Source organism: Panicum hallii, chromosome 2 (assembly GCF_002211085.1).
Source record: "Panicum hallii strain FIL2 chromosome 2, PHallii_v3.1, whole genome shotgun sequence".
Taxonomy (NCBI): domain Eukaryota; kingdom Viridiplantae; phylum Streptophyta; class Magnoliopsida; order Poales; family Poaceae; genus Panicum; species Panicum hallii.
Window position 1 is genome coordinate 41,869,937 of NC_038043.1, and position 17,283 is coordinate 41,887,219.

At 45.4% G+C, this 17,283-nt stretch overlaps 2 protein-coding genes across 2 annotated transcripts; one reads left to right on the top strand and one right to left on the bottom strand.

Moving 5' to 3' along the window:
- The first annotated feature begins 2,073 nt into the window (after nucleotides 1–2,073).
- LOC112881928 lies at nucleotides 2,074–8,001 on the top strand. The gene is made up of 2 exons (XM_025946859.1): nucleotides 2,074–2,628; nucleotides 2,693–8,001. Exon 2 carries the CDS (start codon nucleotides 6,568–6,570, stop codon nucleotides 7,258–7,260), a length of 693 nt encoding a protein of 230 aa, XP_025802644.1. The 5' UTR covers nucleotides 2,074–2,628; nucleotides 2,693–6,567; the 3' UTR covers nucleotides 7,261–8,001.
- Nucleotides 8,002–8,121: 120 nt separating this feature from the next.
- LOC112881929 (zinc finger AN1 domain-containing stress-associated protein 17-like) lies at nucleotides 8,122–10,491 on the bottom strand. The gene has a single exon (XM_025946860.1). The coding sequence runs from the start codon at nucleotides 8,840–8,842 to the stop codon at nucleotides 8,306–8,308; it is 537 nt and encodes a 178-aa protein (XP_025802645.1). The 5' UTR covers nucleotides 8,843–10,491; the 3' UTR covers nucleotides 8,122–8,305.
- Nucleotides 10,492–17,283: the final 6,792 nt, after the last annotated feature.

Sequence of the window (17,283 nt, forward strand, 5' to 3'; positions counted from 1 at the left end):
TGATTAGAGAGCTGTACTTTAACAATAAAGTCCAGATGCTTATTTCAGAGCAAGAAACATAAAAAAGAACTGCATTATAGTTGATTCAGTTAACTGAGTATGCAATGATGTCAAAGATCCATGATACATAATAACATGTTGGACCAACTTCTGTGTTTGCTGAGGCATTGAGGCAACTAATAGTGCCATGTGAAATGGAGGGCGTCACTATATAATCTCAATTTCTGTACCAGAAACATAAGAGCTAATAATTGTCATACTATTCAAATAAATAAGCCAAGAGTCTTATCCAAAATTCAGAGCTTATAATGGTCATACGATGTCTGAAAACCAAAAACAGCTCTGAAAGGAAGACAATGAGTTTAATCTCAAACCTAAAACACTAAATGCAATTGTAGTGATACTACCACACAAAGTCAAAAGCAGTATGATATGTCTTGAAGATATCGAAGCCTACACGTACATGAGCTCAGTCCAGGAGAACTGATTCAAAAGAACATATGTAATTACACCAATAATTAAGAAGCACTTACAAATACAATAAACATGAACTCAATTCAGAAGCACCTGTAATTCACAACTACAATTTGAACCCAGAACTGTTTACTTGAATAAGAAGTATTCAACACTGAACTATACATTGCAGCACATCCTTTTTTCTCTCTTAGACAATCTTTTAACAAGAAAAGCAAACAGCCATTTTGAACCAAATCATCAGGGCATGTCATGGAATTGTCATGTCCATTATGGCATCATTCCATCAGTTCATAAACAAAACAGTACTCTTCTTGGCAAGGCGAGGGTTCACTGGTAACGATTCAAGTAACATACAGCTATTAATTTACAGAAAAACAAAAGTTTTTTATAAAGCTTATCACACAAAAATTCTACAAAGTATTCAATTCATATTTGCTGTCCATTTCTGCTAAGAATTTCTTCTAACTCTTGTAACAGTATATCCTGGAGTTCAGTTTCGGTAGCAATATATTTAATTGGATAATGTAAGTGTTAACTGTCTTTCGATATCATCATTCATTTTTTCCAGTTTCTATTAAAGAATTCCCATTCATCATTTATTTCACAGTATGTTAGCATTATGCAAAATAAATTTCGTAGTTGAGAAGCTGTACCCCAGCTAGTAGCTTCTTCAAATGTGTTGTACTATTCATTGTCATCAGTTAGTAGTCCTCGTGCTGCACAAGCTTCTTTGAAACTTTGATATACAGTTCCATTATATGTTCGTATATCTGCATAGCTTGTTGCATCTCTTACTATCATGAGGAGCATACATAGGTAGAAGCGTTCTCCTTCGCTAGGATTTACGTAACTAGGATTTACGTAATATAATCGTCCAATTTTAAAACCATGCTGCCTTTTTATCCATATTTTTGTTTTTTCTTCCCATCTCCACTTTAATGGAAATTCGCAGTATGTAAGTTCTCTTGCCTCAATATGTTCTCTGTTAGCGGCAAACCATTCAGTGAGCATTGTTTTGTGATTTTTATTGTAATTTTTAGGATTATCAATAATGTCTTTCAGTTTAGCATTTTTTTTCTCATTTTAACAATATTCATTAGTGGTAGATGCACGGGTAGCCTTTCAACTGGAGGCCAATGATAGTGGATTTCATATCCAAGAAATCTCCGTAGTGCATCATGTTCATATATATACCTGCAATCTAAATATTCTTTGATTTCATCTATATCCTAGTTTCTTCATCTTTGGGTTCGTCTTGTGCTTTTTTGATGCGTTTGAAAATTATACCTGCTTGGTCAGGTCCTTTATTTACATATTTGCATAAGTATTTTAAAACCTTGCTTTTGTTTACATATTCTACATTTATGTGTGCTTGATATGTTTTTGAGTAATGGTAAATTATGCGGAACAGCCCATCTATTATCTAAGTTGTGGTTATCTCTACCTATAAAAATTCCGTTGTCTCGTCTGCGATACATTGTGAAACCTGTATCTGTAAAAGTAGTTTCTCCGTGAAATCCTTTCTAATCGTAATTTTTTCTAATCGTACGCACTCGCGATCCGCCGTCCCCGTACTTTTTCACTACCAGCTCGCACCCCTCCGCATGTGGGTCCCGCAAAATTTTATCCTCCCGTCCTCTCCCATTCTCCTCCCCTCACCTTCACGGGCATCTCTCCCTCTGATGCAGCAAACAATGGAAGGCGGCTGCCCACAGCGGTGATTGGCCTCCCTTCGCTCACTGCGCCGCATCACCTCCTCCTTCCCTGCCTCCTTCAGCGCATCGGGCGGGCAGCTCCCTGGGGCTCTACCAAGCTCAAATCGTTCTGGGCGGCCGTGATTCACTGCAGTGGCCAGCGCCCGAGCGAGGCAAGGTGGTGGTTGCGTGTGTGCTCGGCGTGCGGCGGGGCCCGCTTCAGGCGGCACGGCGCGGCCGTGAAGGCGGGTGGAGGCAGAGGGGTGGATTTTGCACGGGCCGATGAGGCGGAGGCTCGCTGCCGCGGCGTCGCGGGCGAGGCCATGAATGGGAGCGGCCGCGCTGTGCGTCTGCATACATAGAGGCCTTGAGTGGAGCGCTGCCGGGCCGTGGACAGCTGCGTACACAGGCCGGGGCAGCACCCTGCGGCAGGGTGCTTTGGCTCGTTAGCATCAAGGTACATCGCCCCCCCCCCCCCCCCCCCTCTTCATTTCCACAATTTGATTTGATCCCTACTCCAGTGTTTGAGTTAGGAATGGGTGTCTTTGCTGGTTTTGATTAAGCATTAAGTAACAATATGGTTTTGAATAGGTAATAATATCTTTTTGGAATTAGCTAATTAGTGTATTTTTCTCATGTTCTTTTAATCAGCCATTTTGGTTCTACTGGTGAACTTTGCATAATTTATTTGTAGGCAAGTTATGCAAGATCAACAAATAAAATAATCATTTGACAATTACTACCAGTAAATAGTTGTGTATTGGTTATGTATTAAATTTCACTAGTTCTGCGTTAACTTGACTTCCTGCGTTGCGTGGTACCTTCTTACCGTCTCACCTACGCAACACTCGTCATAAGAAGAGAGATACTTTTCTCTTGAAGTAACGTGTGGAGGATCCTTAGTACCGGGTGGCAACATCAACTGGTAAAGGATTTACATTAGTATCGGATGGTGTTACCAACTGATACTAATATGATTGGAGGCATTAGTATCGGGTGATAACACCAACCGGTACTAATATATAGATTTTAATATCGGTTGGTGTTATTAACCGGTACTAAAAGATCCCTAGATCTATCCATATCCATCCACCCTAAAAGTACCGGTCGGTAAGGTCTTCTTCCTACCAATATTTATTAAGTGGATCGATAGGGTTTTTTCTAGTAGTGATCTCAATACGAGTTTCAGATCACTCCCCTACCAACTTCCCACTTCAAGTGGGGCACAACCTGGTTCAAGATTCAACCTACCGAGTTACATAGAAGTTACATAGATTTACTGGTTCTGAATATAAACAGTACTTTTAAAGGTTAACCCACGGTTAAACATACCATAGATCCTTTTTTTTTCAACCTAGAAGCAAGGATAGAGTCCGAACTCCTCTTCTTCTCTGTTTTCAACGACCAAAAAACTCTTTGCTCAACTGAGCACATTCAAGAGAAATCTTGTTTTACTAACATGATAAGCCGGTATAAAGGAGCTGGTGTTAAGTTTGAACTAGGGTTTAAGTGATCTTTCTGAGCAGGTAGCAAATATGTCCTTAATTCAAGGAAGTAAAACATGCACAGATAGGTTTTCAATCAACTTCTAGACTTAAACATTCATATGCAATATTAGGACACAAAGTAAAACAAGTTAAGTAAATAGTAGATGTATATGCTCCGGTGCTTGCCTTGCTCTACTTCGGGAGGTGGAGTTTCAACTTGGAGCTGTGGCTCGTGTTCAACCATGATCATCTCCTCTTCCCCCGCTGGTCCTTCGGGTGGCAGCTCGCTGTATTTGATGTGGATGTCCGTAACTTCTGATTCTGGTCGTGATGCTATGTAAGGTTTGATTCATGCAAATCATTTTCAAAAATTAAATTACAACTTTTCTTCACGATAAAGTTATAATCCAACCCCTAATTACCTTCTAAAAACCCTAACACATTTTATCCTAATTATTTAAACCTTAAATAAATTTTAAAATAATTATTAAGTTTAACTTGAATTATTATACACTAAGAAAACTCTAATTACCTATTTATTATTATTCTTAATTATTGTTAATAATTAGTTAAGAATTATTCAAATTTTATTAACACATGAAATAAGGAATTAAATACTTATTTAAATCCCTTAAAAATAAGGAAATTAAATAAATATTGATCCTTATTAAAAACCTAAGGCTTTTATGTTTTTAATGCATAAAAATCACACAAATGTAATAAAATTAGTTTCACTACTTTTGGATATTTCTACAGTTTATAGGAATTAAACAAGTTTTAAAAATATTTAAACTAATTCTAAACTAATTTTCTGATTTATTCCTACCCAAAACCTTTTCCCACTCACTCTCACCCTACCCCTCCGATCCCTGTCGCGCGGCCACTGACACGCGGGCCCCGAGCCTAGGCACAATACCCCCAGCCTCGGCCGCGGGTACATGGCCGGGCAAGGCGCGGAGCTCGCCGACGGCGAGATCTCCGACCACCGGACCTGGCCCACGAGCTTCCCCACTCGCTAGCGATCCTCCCAAGCTCCTCTTCCCCAACTCTTCCCCACTCGCGAGCGGTGAACGCCATCACCAGCAGCGAGCAGTGGCTCTGCTCACGGCGGCTGGCCACACTATAGCCTCCCGACCACCACAAACTATCCAGGGAGCATCGCCGCAACGCACAGAGCATGCTGCTCTCCCTATCTGGGCCCCTGGACGGCCGCAGCTAGGGAACGCGGCAGCGCTCGCGTTCCGACCATCTCCGGGTCGCTCCACGACCACAAGCTTCTTCCTAAGCATCTACGTGCGCATGTAATGCGGTGCGTGCCACTGTATCGAGCTAAAGAGGCTGCGAAGGAGGTGCTCACCGACAGCCTACCTAACTCGGCTCAGCGGCGGACCGAGGAAGACGATGACGGCGAAAGGAGGGCTACGGTGGCTGGCTTGGCTCGGGGATTGCTCAAACGGGTTGCTGGGTTGCTGGTGTTATTGTGGGCGAAAGGAATTGGTCCGAAGAGGGCTGTCGGCGTCGAATTTCTCCGGCGACGAAGCTCGAGCAATGAGGAACAGAATGGCTGGAGAAAGACGAAGCTGAGGCGGGGGCGCAGTATTTATTCAAAATTTCACCGCCGCGGAGCTCTCCACCTCCTGCTTGCTTTCTAGCCCGTGTCTTTGCTGCAGATCGATGCATGGATCGCTCGAACTTTAGCACCGAAATTGAGCGGTGGGGCGGCGGCGAGATAAGTTCGAGCGGTTTCTGGAAATCATGCGATGAATCGTTCCTGTCTCTCTGAACCCGACAATTCATAGCCTTTGGCCTTCATATTTTATGTATGCAAGGAACGTGGCTCCATTAGAAAATTAAAATATGATTGTGATTATAGTGATTATATAATAATATAGTCGATGATACTAATGAGTTTATGAGTTTGTGAGCTCAAGTTTTTAGAATTTTAAAAGTCTTATGGATGGAGTCTAATCCATATACAATTTGATCCAAATCATTGTTAAGATATCCATATTGCAGTGAAAATGCAGAGAGAATATTTTAGGAGTGTCTAAATAATAGCCGAGATAATTTGGATAAGTTTCAGTATAAATACATGCGTCGGTTAAACCGACGGCTTTATATTTGAACCGAACGGTGCATTGGAAGATGCTACTGCGATAAAGTTAGTAGCCCAGATTTAACTGATGGAGCATCAGTTGAATGCATCGGGGTATCTGTCGAGTGCCATATCGATCACACGGAGAAGTAAAGGACACCGGTTGAACAGTTACGCGACGTGCGGATCGTCCGCATGCAACCTGCGGGTCACAAACGCGTTACCGTTACGTTTACGCGGTGCATGCTAGTACGTGGCAACACAGACCGAGTCCAAACGTGTATCCATGGCGTGAAAAAGATGGACGGGGTTTCGCAATATGTCGCGGCTCGAGCATCACCCACGCTCGTTTAATTTCTTCGCCACAAACGCGGCGTGATCCCATCAAGTTCGTCGTTCACGACTCGCCGACTCAAGAGGGAGAGCCAATCAAGGACGGGGATGGAGGAACCGGATTGGTCGTCCCTCCCTGCCGACCTCCTCGAGGACATCGTGGACCTGCTGCCGCGGTCGAGCCACCCGAGGTTCGCCGCCATGTGCAAGCACTGGCGCTCCGCCGTGCTGCCCTTCTACCCGGCGTGGCTCACGCCGGTCCTCCTCAACGCCGCCGACGTCGGATCCACCAACGTCCGGTACTACAGCCCCTACCACCACAAGATCTTCGAGATCAGCGACACTCTGGATTCTGGAAAGCCCCAACAATGCCAAGATCTGCTGCGCCAGGGGACGCCACTGGACCTCACGCTGTGCCAGCGTACGGTACCCGCTGGAGCGCTGCAGCTTCGACTTCGTCATCTACGACGGCGGGCGCAGAATGTTCGGCATCCAAGAGATCGGACTCACGGTCGCCCGCGCCATCCAGTGCGACCGCGGCGGGTGGTACCCGTGGGAGTTTTCGGAGCTCAGCCCCGACGGGTCGAAGCTCAAAGCGTCGCCGGTGACGAGCCCGGTCCTCCACCGCGGCTTGCTCTACCTGCTGGGCATCGACGGGAGGCTGGCGGTGCACGACGACCGCCGGCACGAGGAAGGCTTCCTGGTTCTTGACAAGCCCGGAGGGTTTGGTCCCGACCGCGACGCGGATGAGTGCTACCTGTTCGAGTCCGACGAGGGCGAGCTCAGGGCCGTGCTCGTGGGCCGCCGCGGCGAACCGGTGGGCGTCGTCAGGCTCGACGAGAGGGAGATGGAGTGGGAGGAGGTGGAGAGCCTGGGAGGGCGGGCGGTGCTCACCGGCACGGCCGCCACGATGATGATGGAGACCGGCGTCGAGTGGATGCGGAACAGGGTCTTTGTCCCGAGGCTCTACAGCTGGCCTGAGACGATCCACGCTAACCTTATGGAGAGGGGAGGTGAACTGGCCTTCGTGCCTGTATCCGCTGCGGCGGTCGCGCGGGACGGTGGCGCAGGTGAGAAGGGCATATGGAGCTGTGGATGGGACCCTGAACAGTCGGAGAAGTTCTGGGAGACCATAAAATTTTACCAGGGTATCTGGGTCAATTTCAGAAAATAACGTAGGCCTATCTACCATTGGCTTGTATATTACCACTCATTATTTTTGCAGCTAAATTTTGTTTTTTACATTGGTAAATTGGCATGTGGTACTAGATACGGTATTTGTTATGGCCAATCAGTTATACGCAAAACAATAACATCAACATGCCATTCTGTTGCGAATATGCGATAATAGGATATGGTGGGAGGGGTACTCAAAGCCTATTTTGCTGACGCGTCCACTCATATAGGCGCAGCGACTGCGAAGATCCTTGTGGCACCACCACCGATCAACCTTAAGCGGCGTCAGTTCCATTAGCCACGTATACATGCTATATCTAGCAACTGTATATATTTTTATCTATTTTCAAAACACGTAATGTTTCCATCATAATTTTTTATTTGATCTAACTTCTATCATCAATATGTGGACCTTTGATTCTTTGATTCCATCTTATATGCGAGTCAGATCAGCCCTCCATCCATAACTTGATCACGTAAACCTCTACAAATTAACGTACATGATTTGATCGTGTAAACCCGTACAAACTAACGCACCGGCAGCTATATATTTCTAATATCTATACAGTGTTTGTCCGTAGCAACGTACGGGCGTATTCGTGGATTGTAATTGTAGGTTCTGAAGAAGTAGTCTTTCTTGTGTTCACATATACGTATATGGTTGCAAATGATTATGTGAATCATATCCTGAGAATTCCAAGAAATGAGATAAATTTATTCTTTTAGTTCAAATTGTGTAATAGAGTGATGCGTAAAGTCCTCGCTCTCGATGGTACGGTGATTCCTTTGATTCCGGCTCACATGCCATTAGAAATTGAAACATAAAAGTCCAACGGCATAAATAGTCTGACCAATCGCACATTCGTATTCATTTTTTAACACCTACATGAAACAAATAAGAACAATCATATAAATCAATATTCTTAGACGTGCTGCTCTGCAGCAATGGAACAACGCAACATCCATGACAAGCACAATCATAGGCCACGGCGCGCCTTTTGCCGTTAATTTTTGCAAGCCCGCAACCGCAACTAGCTGAAAAGTCAAAATATCTTGAGGTTGCGGATAGACGCCGGCAGCGCCCAGCCGCCGCTCCCCATGTTCTGCGCGTCCCGGGCGCACTCCCCGCCGGCCCTCCTGGCCGCGGCCGCGCCCGCCGCCCCCGCGCAGGCGTGGTCGGCCGGGAACCGGTGCCTCAGGCACACCTTCCGGCCGCAGGCCTTGCAGTCGTTGGAGTTGGAGAAGGTGAGCGGCTCCTTGCACCGGCGCACGGGGCACACCGGCTTGCGCTTCCTCGCCGGGTCGCAGCGGCGCGACCGCACGTGCTCGTCCAGGATCTCCGGCTCGGTCTGCCCCGGCGCCGTCCGCTCGATGGAGTCACCGCAGTCCGGGCAGACGACGACGGTGCGGCCCTGGTCCGCCGCCTTGGCGCAGCCGTGGCCGCGGTACGTCCGGTGCGCCGCGCAGAACACCCCGCCGCACCCGTCGCACTCGAAGGGGAGGAAGTCCAGCTGGTTGCAGTCTGCCTCGTCGCAGTGCGCGCCCAGCTCCGGGAACGCCTCCGTGCCCCGCCGCGCCATCGCCGCCTCTTCTTTCTCCCTTGCCTTGCCTCGCGCTTCTGCAGTGCGGAATCCTTTCTTTGGTTTCTTGCGGCGTTGGGGATCGATTGATTGATTGCGTGATGAGCGAGGGGGAGGGCGATGTTGGGATTTTTATAGGTTGGGCTGGCCAGCTGGTCGCCGACGCGGATTCGGTCGACCTTCTTTCTTTCGCGGCAAGAAGGCGGCGGTTCCTGTTCGGTTCCGAGGTGGCGCGCGCTGGGGTGGTTGCGTTCGCCTTCTGGATTTGCCGGGTCTCCTCTGGAGGCGACTTTTCTTAGCCGGGGTCGGTTTGCGTTTGCGTTTGTTTATGCTGTGCGGGAGGCCAGCGTCCGCGTCGGCCGTGACGTGGTGGCCGGGGCCGCTAGAGGTCGGGGTTGACCGGGATCGCCCCCGTGGGTCCCAGTGTCAGTGTGCTGCTTTTTTTCTTTTTCTTTTTTCTTTGGACGAGTGTGTTGCCTTTCTTGAGGCCTTGCTCGTGAGGAATACTGAATGAGAGGCCCAATCGTGCGTTTCCTGTCGTCTTTGCGTCAGTACACGGCCCAATAGAATCGAGGTCGTCTAGGCAAACTAACTTCCTTCAACTATCAACGAGGTTTCTGAAAAAGAAACATTCGACCACTGGAATTTTTCATTTTCAAAAACCAATACGTATATTTGATCCTTCAACTATCAACAAGGTTCCGATTTTCAGCCCCAAGACTCCAACCAGAAAACTAGATATTTTCAGCAGGTGCGGTCGCGGATCGTGCCAACCACCGCGGCTCAAGCAGGCGCGATTAGACATCGTTTGAGATGATAGTTCCACCGAGCATCATCATGCTATTTAATTCCTGCACGGGTGCGGATGTTGTTTTGGGCCGTACGTTAGCCCCTTAGCACGGATGTTGCCAGCTAGAGCTAAATAAAAGAGATAATTTATGCATGCATGCAGAAATAGACAATAATGATAACGTCACCCATATGTATGCATGCAAATTTCAAACTAAAAAGCAACTATTAAACCGAGCATCCAGATTAAATTCTGATTGCACCACTGTATTTCTTGCAATAAGATTTTCAAAATAAGACCACACTTGCCTATGTTTGCACGATATTTTGAAAAAATATTTTTAATATAAAAAAATAGTTTCGGCTACTGCGAACAAATATTTTAACAACATGAGAAAATAATTGCTTTTACAAATAAACAAATTAAATATAACGAACAAATAATAATGTACAACGAACAAAACATTAAACATCACAAACATTTTATTGTATAGACTAAATAATAGAAAATAAATATCACGAACAAATGAGTCAATATCACCAAACAATTTAATCTACAAAGCAAACAAATAACTTGGCATTGAAAACAATTTAGTTACATATAGATAAATAATTTTACATGAAGAAAAAACTCACCCACCTAGCAAATATATTATTTTTATATGCAAATGGAATATGTACACAAGCTGGATAAATTAGTATATAACTAAATTATTTTACACAAATCTAGAATGCAAATAAATTGGTATTCAATAAGTATGAGCTATTTTTAAATATGGACAAATAACTTCACTTTAGAAACAGTCAAATATAAGTCTATTAACATCTAATTATATAAGAAATAAAGATGGATAATAAGAATTATGAAAAATAGATGAAGTACAATCTGAAGAAAGAATATCTAAACGTGACTTAGGAATGAAACAAAGCAAAATAGAAGGAAGAAAGAAAGAAAGAAAGAAGAAGAAAAGGAAAATAAAAATTGGAAGGAAAGAAAGAAAAAGAAAAATAAAGATAATAAATGAAAAAGATACGTGAGCTGAGTCTAGATAAAAAAGAAGAAAAAGAAGCACAACTGCATTTTACATGTGTGTCTAGGGTCAACAAATGCACAGTTTTCAACCATGTACAACAGATCAAAGGATTAGAAATAAAAAAGAAAAAAGAATAGAAATAAATAGAAAAAATAAATAAAACTAAAAATTAAAAAAGAATAAAGAAAGAAGTCAGGACATGCACGATCTGAGCGGCTAAAACCTAAAAGATAATAAAGAAAGAAGTCGGAATATGCATGTGCAGCCATGCACGCCTGCATGCTTGCATGGTCTGGGAGGCAAAAGGCCTACCAACTATACCTGACTGTTTGGCTCGGTGCAAACGGGCCAGCCCGCGGCCCGGCCATTTTGGCCCGGCACGACCACGGTCCGGCACGACTTTAATCGTGCCCGGGCCGGCCCGGAGCACGCACAGTGCCGTGCTTGGGCTTGGCCGTAAGACCGCCGGGCTGCTTCGGCACGGCCCTTTTAGGCACGGCCCGTGCGGCACGGCGCTCGGCCCGGGTGGTCCGCGGTGCACAGGCACGGCCCGGCACGGCCTGTTTGGCCCGTTTATGACTCAGAGACCCCCCAGCTCCCCCAGTCGCACAGCCCGTCAGTCCCACACTCCCACTCCCCTTGACCCCGACTCCTCGTCTCCTCGCGATCCCGTCCCGAGCCCTACTCCAAACCCTAACCCTAGTACCCTACCGCGCCACCACCGCCGCTGGCCACCGCAGTACCGCTCGACGCCCCGGCTCCCGTTCGCCCCGCCGCCACCACCCATCGAAGATGAAGGCACGAAGCTCAAGCATCAGCGCCACGGTGGCGGCCACGAATCGCCCCTCCGCCAGGCGCCGGCCGCCCTGCGAGGAGCCTCCACCTCCTCCGTCGGGCGCCGGTGGACCCCAACCTCCTCCGTCGGGCGACCCCAACCTCTCCGCCACACCGCACGTCACCGGCCGCCGGGTTTCGAACACCACGTCCGGCCTCCTCCGCCGTGGTGCCGCATCACCTAGATCTTGCGCGGTGAGCAGAACCCCTCCTCCGCGCCGACACCTCCTGTCGGCCGCACCCCCACCTCGGCCACACCCTCAATTCCTCCTCCACCGCACGCCATGGCCGGATCTGGCTCCAGTTCCGGCTCCATCAACGACAATCTTCGGGCCTGTGGGTGCGCCGGGACGATGAAGACGATATTGGCGATGACGGCGACCCCCTGTTTGGTGGTAGCCCTGGCACGCAGCCAGACTCGACGCCGATCGGGAGCCGGAGCCCTACCCCGAGCACCGCGAGCACCCAACCTACTGGCACCGGCAAGAGGCAGAGATCGTTGACATCGAATGTTTGGCAGTACTTGGACCCGCTCGATAAGGACGTCAATGGTAAGACTGTGAGGTATGGCGCCAAATGCAAATTCTGTAAGAAAGTATTAAATGCTAGATCTAGCATAGGTACCGGTCATTTGGGAAGGCATGTTAGGTCTTGTTTACGTAAGCAACAAGCTGTTACTGCTACTAGTCAAACAAATTTGCATTTTGCTTCTGATGGCCGTGTGGCACACTTTGAGTATAATCCTGCAGTAGCTAGATCTGAATTATGTTATTTGATTGCTAGGCTAGATTTGCCTTTGAGTCTTGGTGCTTCTGTTGAATTTGAGGAGTACATAAGGAATGCTCATAATCCTAGATTTGTACGTGTGTCTAGAACTACTACTACTACTCATCTTGATGCTTATTTTATTACCAAAGTTGCTGAAGTTAAATCTTTATTGTCTGAAGCATCTTGTGTGTGTTTGACATCTGATATATGGAGTGGCAATGCTAAGGAAGACTATCTTAGTGTGGTTGTGCATTTTGTTACTACTGATTGGGAGTTAGAGAAAAGGATAATTGGTTTTAGATTGATTGATTGCTCTCATTCTGGAGTTAACATTGCTGAGAGAATTTTACTTGTGCTTGCTGACTATGAGTTGACATCCAAAGTGCTATCTGTTACACTTGACAATGCTTCTGCTAATGCATCTGCTATGGATGACTTAACTCCATCTTTATCATCATATGTTGGCTCTTCTTTGTTGCATCAGCGTTGTGCATGCTATATTATTAATCTTATTGTTAAATCTGGTCTGAAACGATTGGACACATATCTGGATGATTTTAGGACAACCATTTTCTTTCTTAATTCTTCTAACCAGCGCATTACTTCTTTTAAATCATATTGCTTGGCTGCTGGGGTTCGTCCCCGTAAGTTTGGTTTGGACATGAACATTAGGTGGAACTCAACCTACCTAATGCTCAAGCACCTTGTGCCATACAAGGACACCTTCTCTGTTTTCATCCACACAAACTATAAGGGTGGTAGTGGTACGTTGCTCACACAGGACCATTGGTATGTTGCTGATCACATTCTCAAATTCCTTGAACAATTTTACAAGTCTACAGTTTCACTTTCTGGTATTTACTATCCAACTGCTCCATTGATGATGCATGCTATTATTGCAATTGCTAATCACTTGAATCAATATGAAAATGATAACCTGCTTAGAGATGTGATTGTTCCTATGAAATCTAAATTCTTGAAGTATTGGTGAAATATTCCAATGTTGTACTCTTTTGCTTTCATTTGGGATCCTAGAGCTAAACTTAATGGTTTTAACAGTGCTTTGCAAGTACTTTCTGAGTTGCTCAATCATGATTACTCTACTTATTATAATGATATTAGAAATGAGTTAGCTAACCTGTTTGCAAAGTATGATTCAAAATATGGTGCTTTGAGGTTGCAAAGACCTTCACAGCCTATTGCTGCACCAGGTGATGACCCGGCAGTTTGGGGTCTAATTTTTCGTGGTGCATCTGGTTCTTTTGCTGCACCAAATCCTGCTAGTTCTAGGCCTACAATTTCAGCTGCTATTTCTGAGTTATCAGCTTATTTGGATAGTGATTCGCTTAACCAATATGATGCATCCTTTCATGTTCTTAACTGGTGGCATGATCATAAACGATCTTACCCTATTTTATCTATGTTAGCTAAAGATATCATGACTGTACCTATTTCTACAATTTCTTCCGAGTCTGCTTTTAGTTTGAGTGGCAGGTTGCTTGATGACCGGCGTCGAAGCCTAACTCCAGCTCATGTGGAGAGGTTGAGTCTGATCAAGGATTAGGAGCAAGCTCATGCGAGGCAGCAACACAACATGCAGAACAAGGAGCTTGAAGAAATGATGGAAAATATGTTCCTAGATGAGGTTTGATACACCCTTATATGTAAGCTCCTCCCTCCACCCTTGTTCTTCAATTCGAAGCTTGTTCAAGTAATAAATGTTGCTCGTATTTGCATTTTGCAGATTAAAGAGCTCGATGCTCGAAGATCACTAAAAGGGTTGCGTTGTACTCTTTTTTCCTTTAGAGTTTTATCCTCATGTAGTTGAAATGGGGTTTTACCTAAAGGTTTTTAATGAGGCAACCAATTTTGTATTGAACTGATGAATTCTAAACAACCTTTTGTAATAGTATGGTGATCTTGTGTCTTGTGCATTGTTGTTGTGGTGTGTGCCTGACTATGCTGTGCTGTGCATGGTAAACTGATTAACTTTGTTGCTGTGCTGTGTGCCTGTTAACTGTGGGAGGGGTGGGCCGCGGGCCTGGCCCGGCACTGTAGCACAGCCCGGCACGGTTAACTGGACGCGTGCCGTGCTCGGACCTGACCCCCCGGCCCGCGGGCGGGTACGGCACGGCCCACTGTGACAGCCGTGCCGGACCGCGGCCTGTTTAAATCGCCACGAGCACGGCCGGGCCCGGGCCGTGCCAGCCCGTCACGGCCCGACTTGCAGGTATACTACCAACTTGTTACTCTAGGACAGCACATGGGCACTCAGATTCTCGGTGCATGCATCCACGTGGGCCATAAAAAGCATGTTAATTTATTTATTGGATTTGTGGGCCAAATAAGATAACAAACCAGCCCACCAGCTGAGGCGCCATGCTTCAGGTGATGGATCGGAGCTTTGTAGCCCAGGCGACATATAGTCGCGGCGGGCTCAAGCAGGCGCGACGGTAGCCCCAGTGCCGCCTCTCGCTGGTCGCCACGGCTCGAGCAAGCGTGGCCCTTACCCCTGCGCCGCGGCGTGACGATGCCGTCCGGTCCCCTACCTCCCGCTCCGCGTGAGGGCGCCTACCAGCACCGCGTAGCTTCACCTCGTCGGAGATCAGGCTCGAACCACTCGCCCGCACCATTTTCAAGTCAAGCCTGGGCTAGCGTTCACCCCTGTCACAACATCTCGCGCTATCTAAGCACCTACTTGAATAAACTAAAATTAAATGTTAAACTTTAACATCTATTATATATCTCTCTGGCTTCAAGAAAGCTTAATTTAGAGTCCAAGTTCTCTCAACGATACTCCTGCCTGGTGACCTCCCTCACAGCGCCGCTCGGGAATCGAACCCGGCACCTCTCTTTGGAGAGATTGTCTTCTAACCAACTGGGCTATCCTCTCTCCCCTAGCACTTATATCTTTACTAAAGCTTTTAAATTGTAATTGAAGTTTAGTTCCTCATTAAATAAAAGCTAGTGCTAAATTTTAGCACTTTTAGGTATTAGTATTTGGATCCAAACATCCTTTAAATCACTAAGTAGGATAGATCGAGCCATCCTAAGTCATGAATGAATATTTCACTTTAGGATAGTTTTGTTTGTATGCTTATGAAAAGGATGGAACAACTCTGAACCAGCTCAATTGCGAACAATGCTAGCTATGTTAATCCTACCTGACAACATGCTAGGCTATTAGCTAACCATACGTGACAAGGCATGCCAATTGCCAGCCGCAGGTGGAACTACTCGATAGTTCAGGGATTAATAGACTTTTGTTTCTTAACATGACATAAAAAAGCAAATATTTCTTTCCAAAGTCCAAATATTTTTTTCTACCCCCTCGATCATCTCCTCCCAGAGCAGCGAACTGCTGTAGATGTAGCTCTTTTTTAATTTGAAATTATTTTCCTTTTTGCAGATTGAGTGTCAGGCGCTTCTTTTTCTTCTTTTTTTTTGGCGCTAGCATGTTTGCAGCCGCTGGCTAGGGCGTCGTGACTACGGACTACCCCTACGGCCCATACCTGTGTGAACGAAAAGAACATTTTGGATCGCCCATCCAATCTCACGCCGGCAGGATTGGCGGTGACGGACAGGGACGCGCCTCTAATAACTCCGGCAACCACTCCGCTGGCAGCCCTCGCCCATCGCCATCGCGGGAAGAACGGACGGCGCGGAACTTAAGATCCCCGGCTCCCATCTTCACAACCGTCCAGATGCACAGCTTTAAAACAATGGATTCGTGACACGTGGTGAAGAAAAGATGGGGGTGTCTCGCTGTCGGCTCATGTACAGAAGCATAGAGAGAGAACGTGAAGAGATAAACACGGAAACCGAGACTGCCTACAGCTGTGGTGGTAGCTGCACTTCGTATACATATTTTATTTTAAGAGGACGTTTGATACCGGATTAAACTTTAATCCATATCACATTGAATGTTTAGATACTAATTAAAAATATAGATATTATATGTATACTAATTACAAAACTAATTGTATAATTAGAGATTAATTCATGAGACGAATCTATTAAGCCTAATTAGTTCGTGATTTGGTAATGTTATGCTATAGTAAATATATGCTAATGATGAATTGATTAGATTTAATAGATTTGTCTCGTAAATTAGTCTCCATTTATGTTATTAGTTTTATAATTAGTCTAGATTTAATACTTCTAGTTAGTATCAAACATCCGATATGACGGGACTAAAATTTAGTCCTCCGGATCCAAACACCCCTACACTCTATGGATATATTTTTTTTATTCTTTTAATCAAAGATCAGGATGCCCATAATATATTCACAATGATAAATATTTTTTTCCAAGAACACAGGATGCACTTATAATTACACACGCAAAAAAAACTTAAGGAGTTTATTGTTAAAGATGCACATATATTTGCACATCCTAATGCCCTATAAATAAAAAATGAAATGAATAGGTTTTGTTAAATAAGTAAAATAACTTAAATATTCACGGATGGATGCACATATTTTTGTGTAGATAAAAAACATTAAAATTATTGAACGTATGAGATACACATATTTGTATCCATCCAAGAATATCCAACAAATGTTGTGATGCACTTTCTTTTTATAAACCATGAAATAAATTAAGAGATAGCCTATGTCAGATTCGGACCACGGAACTGCGCATATGGTGTGAATATTTTAGAATAACGGGTGGAGCATGTCCTATATACCTCGTACCTATTATAAGCTATTCGAACATGAGTCGAACTAGTCGGAACAAAAGGAAACTATGCGAATAGTACTCGAGTAGGACCGCTGAACTCATATCTGGCTCGGATCACTGTAATCCTGCCCCCCAAATCATATAAGGGTGGGCAAAATAAACTACCGCACAAGACGTATGGTATTACGCACCTTCAAATTTTAGAGTGCACCCTACCTAAAACCTACCATTTTAGGTATATTTTTTGGTGGGTTTAGAGATAAAATACCGACAGTTGGCGCACCAGGTAGGGATCGTTATCAAGGATTCACATAAGAACTTGAGGGCAATCAT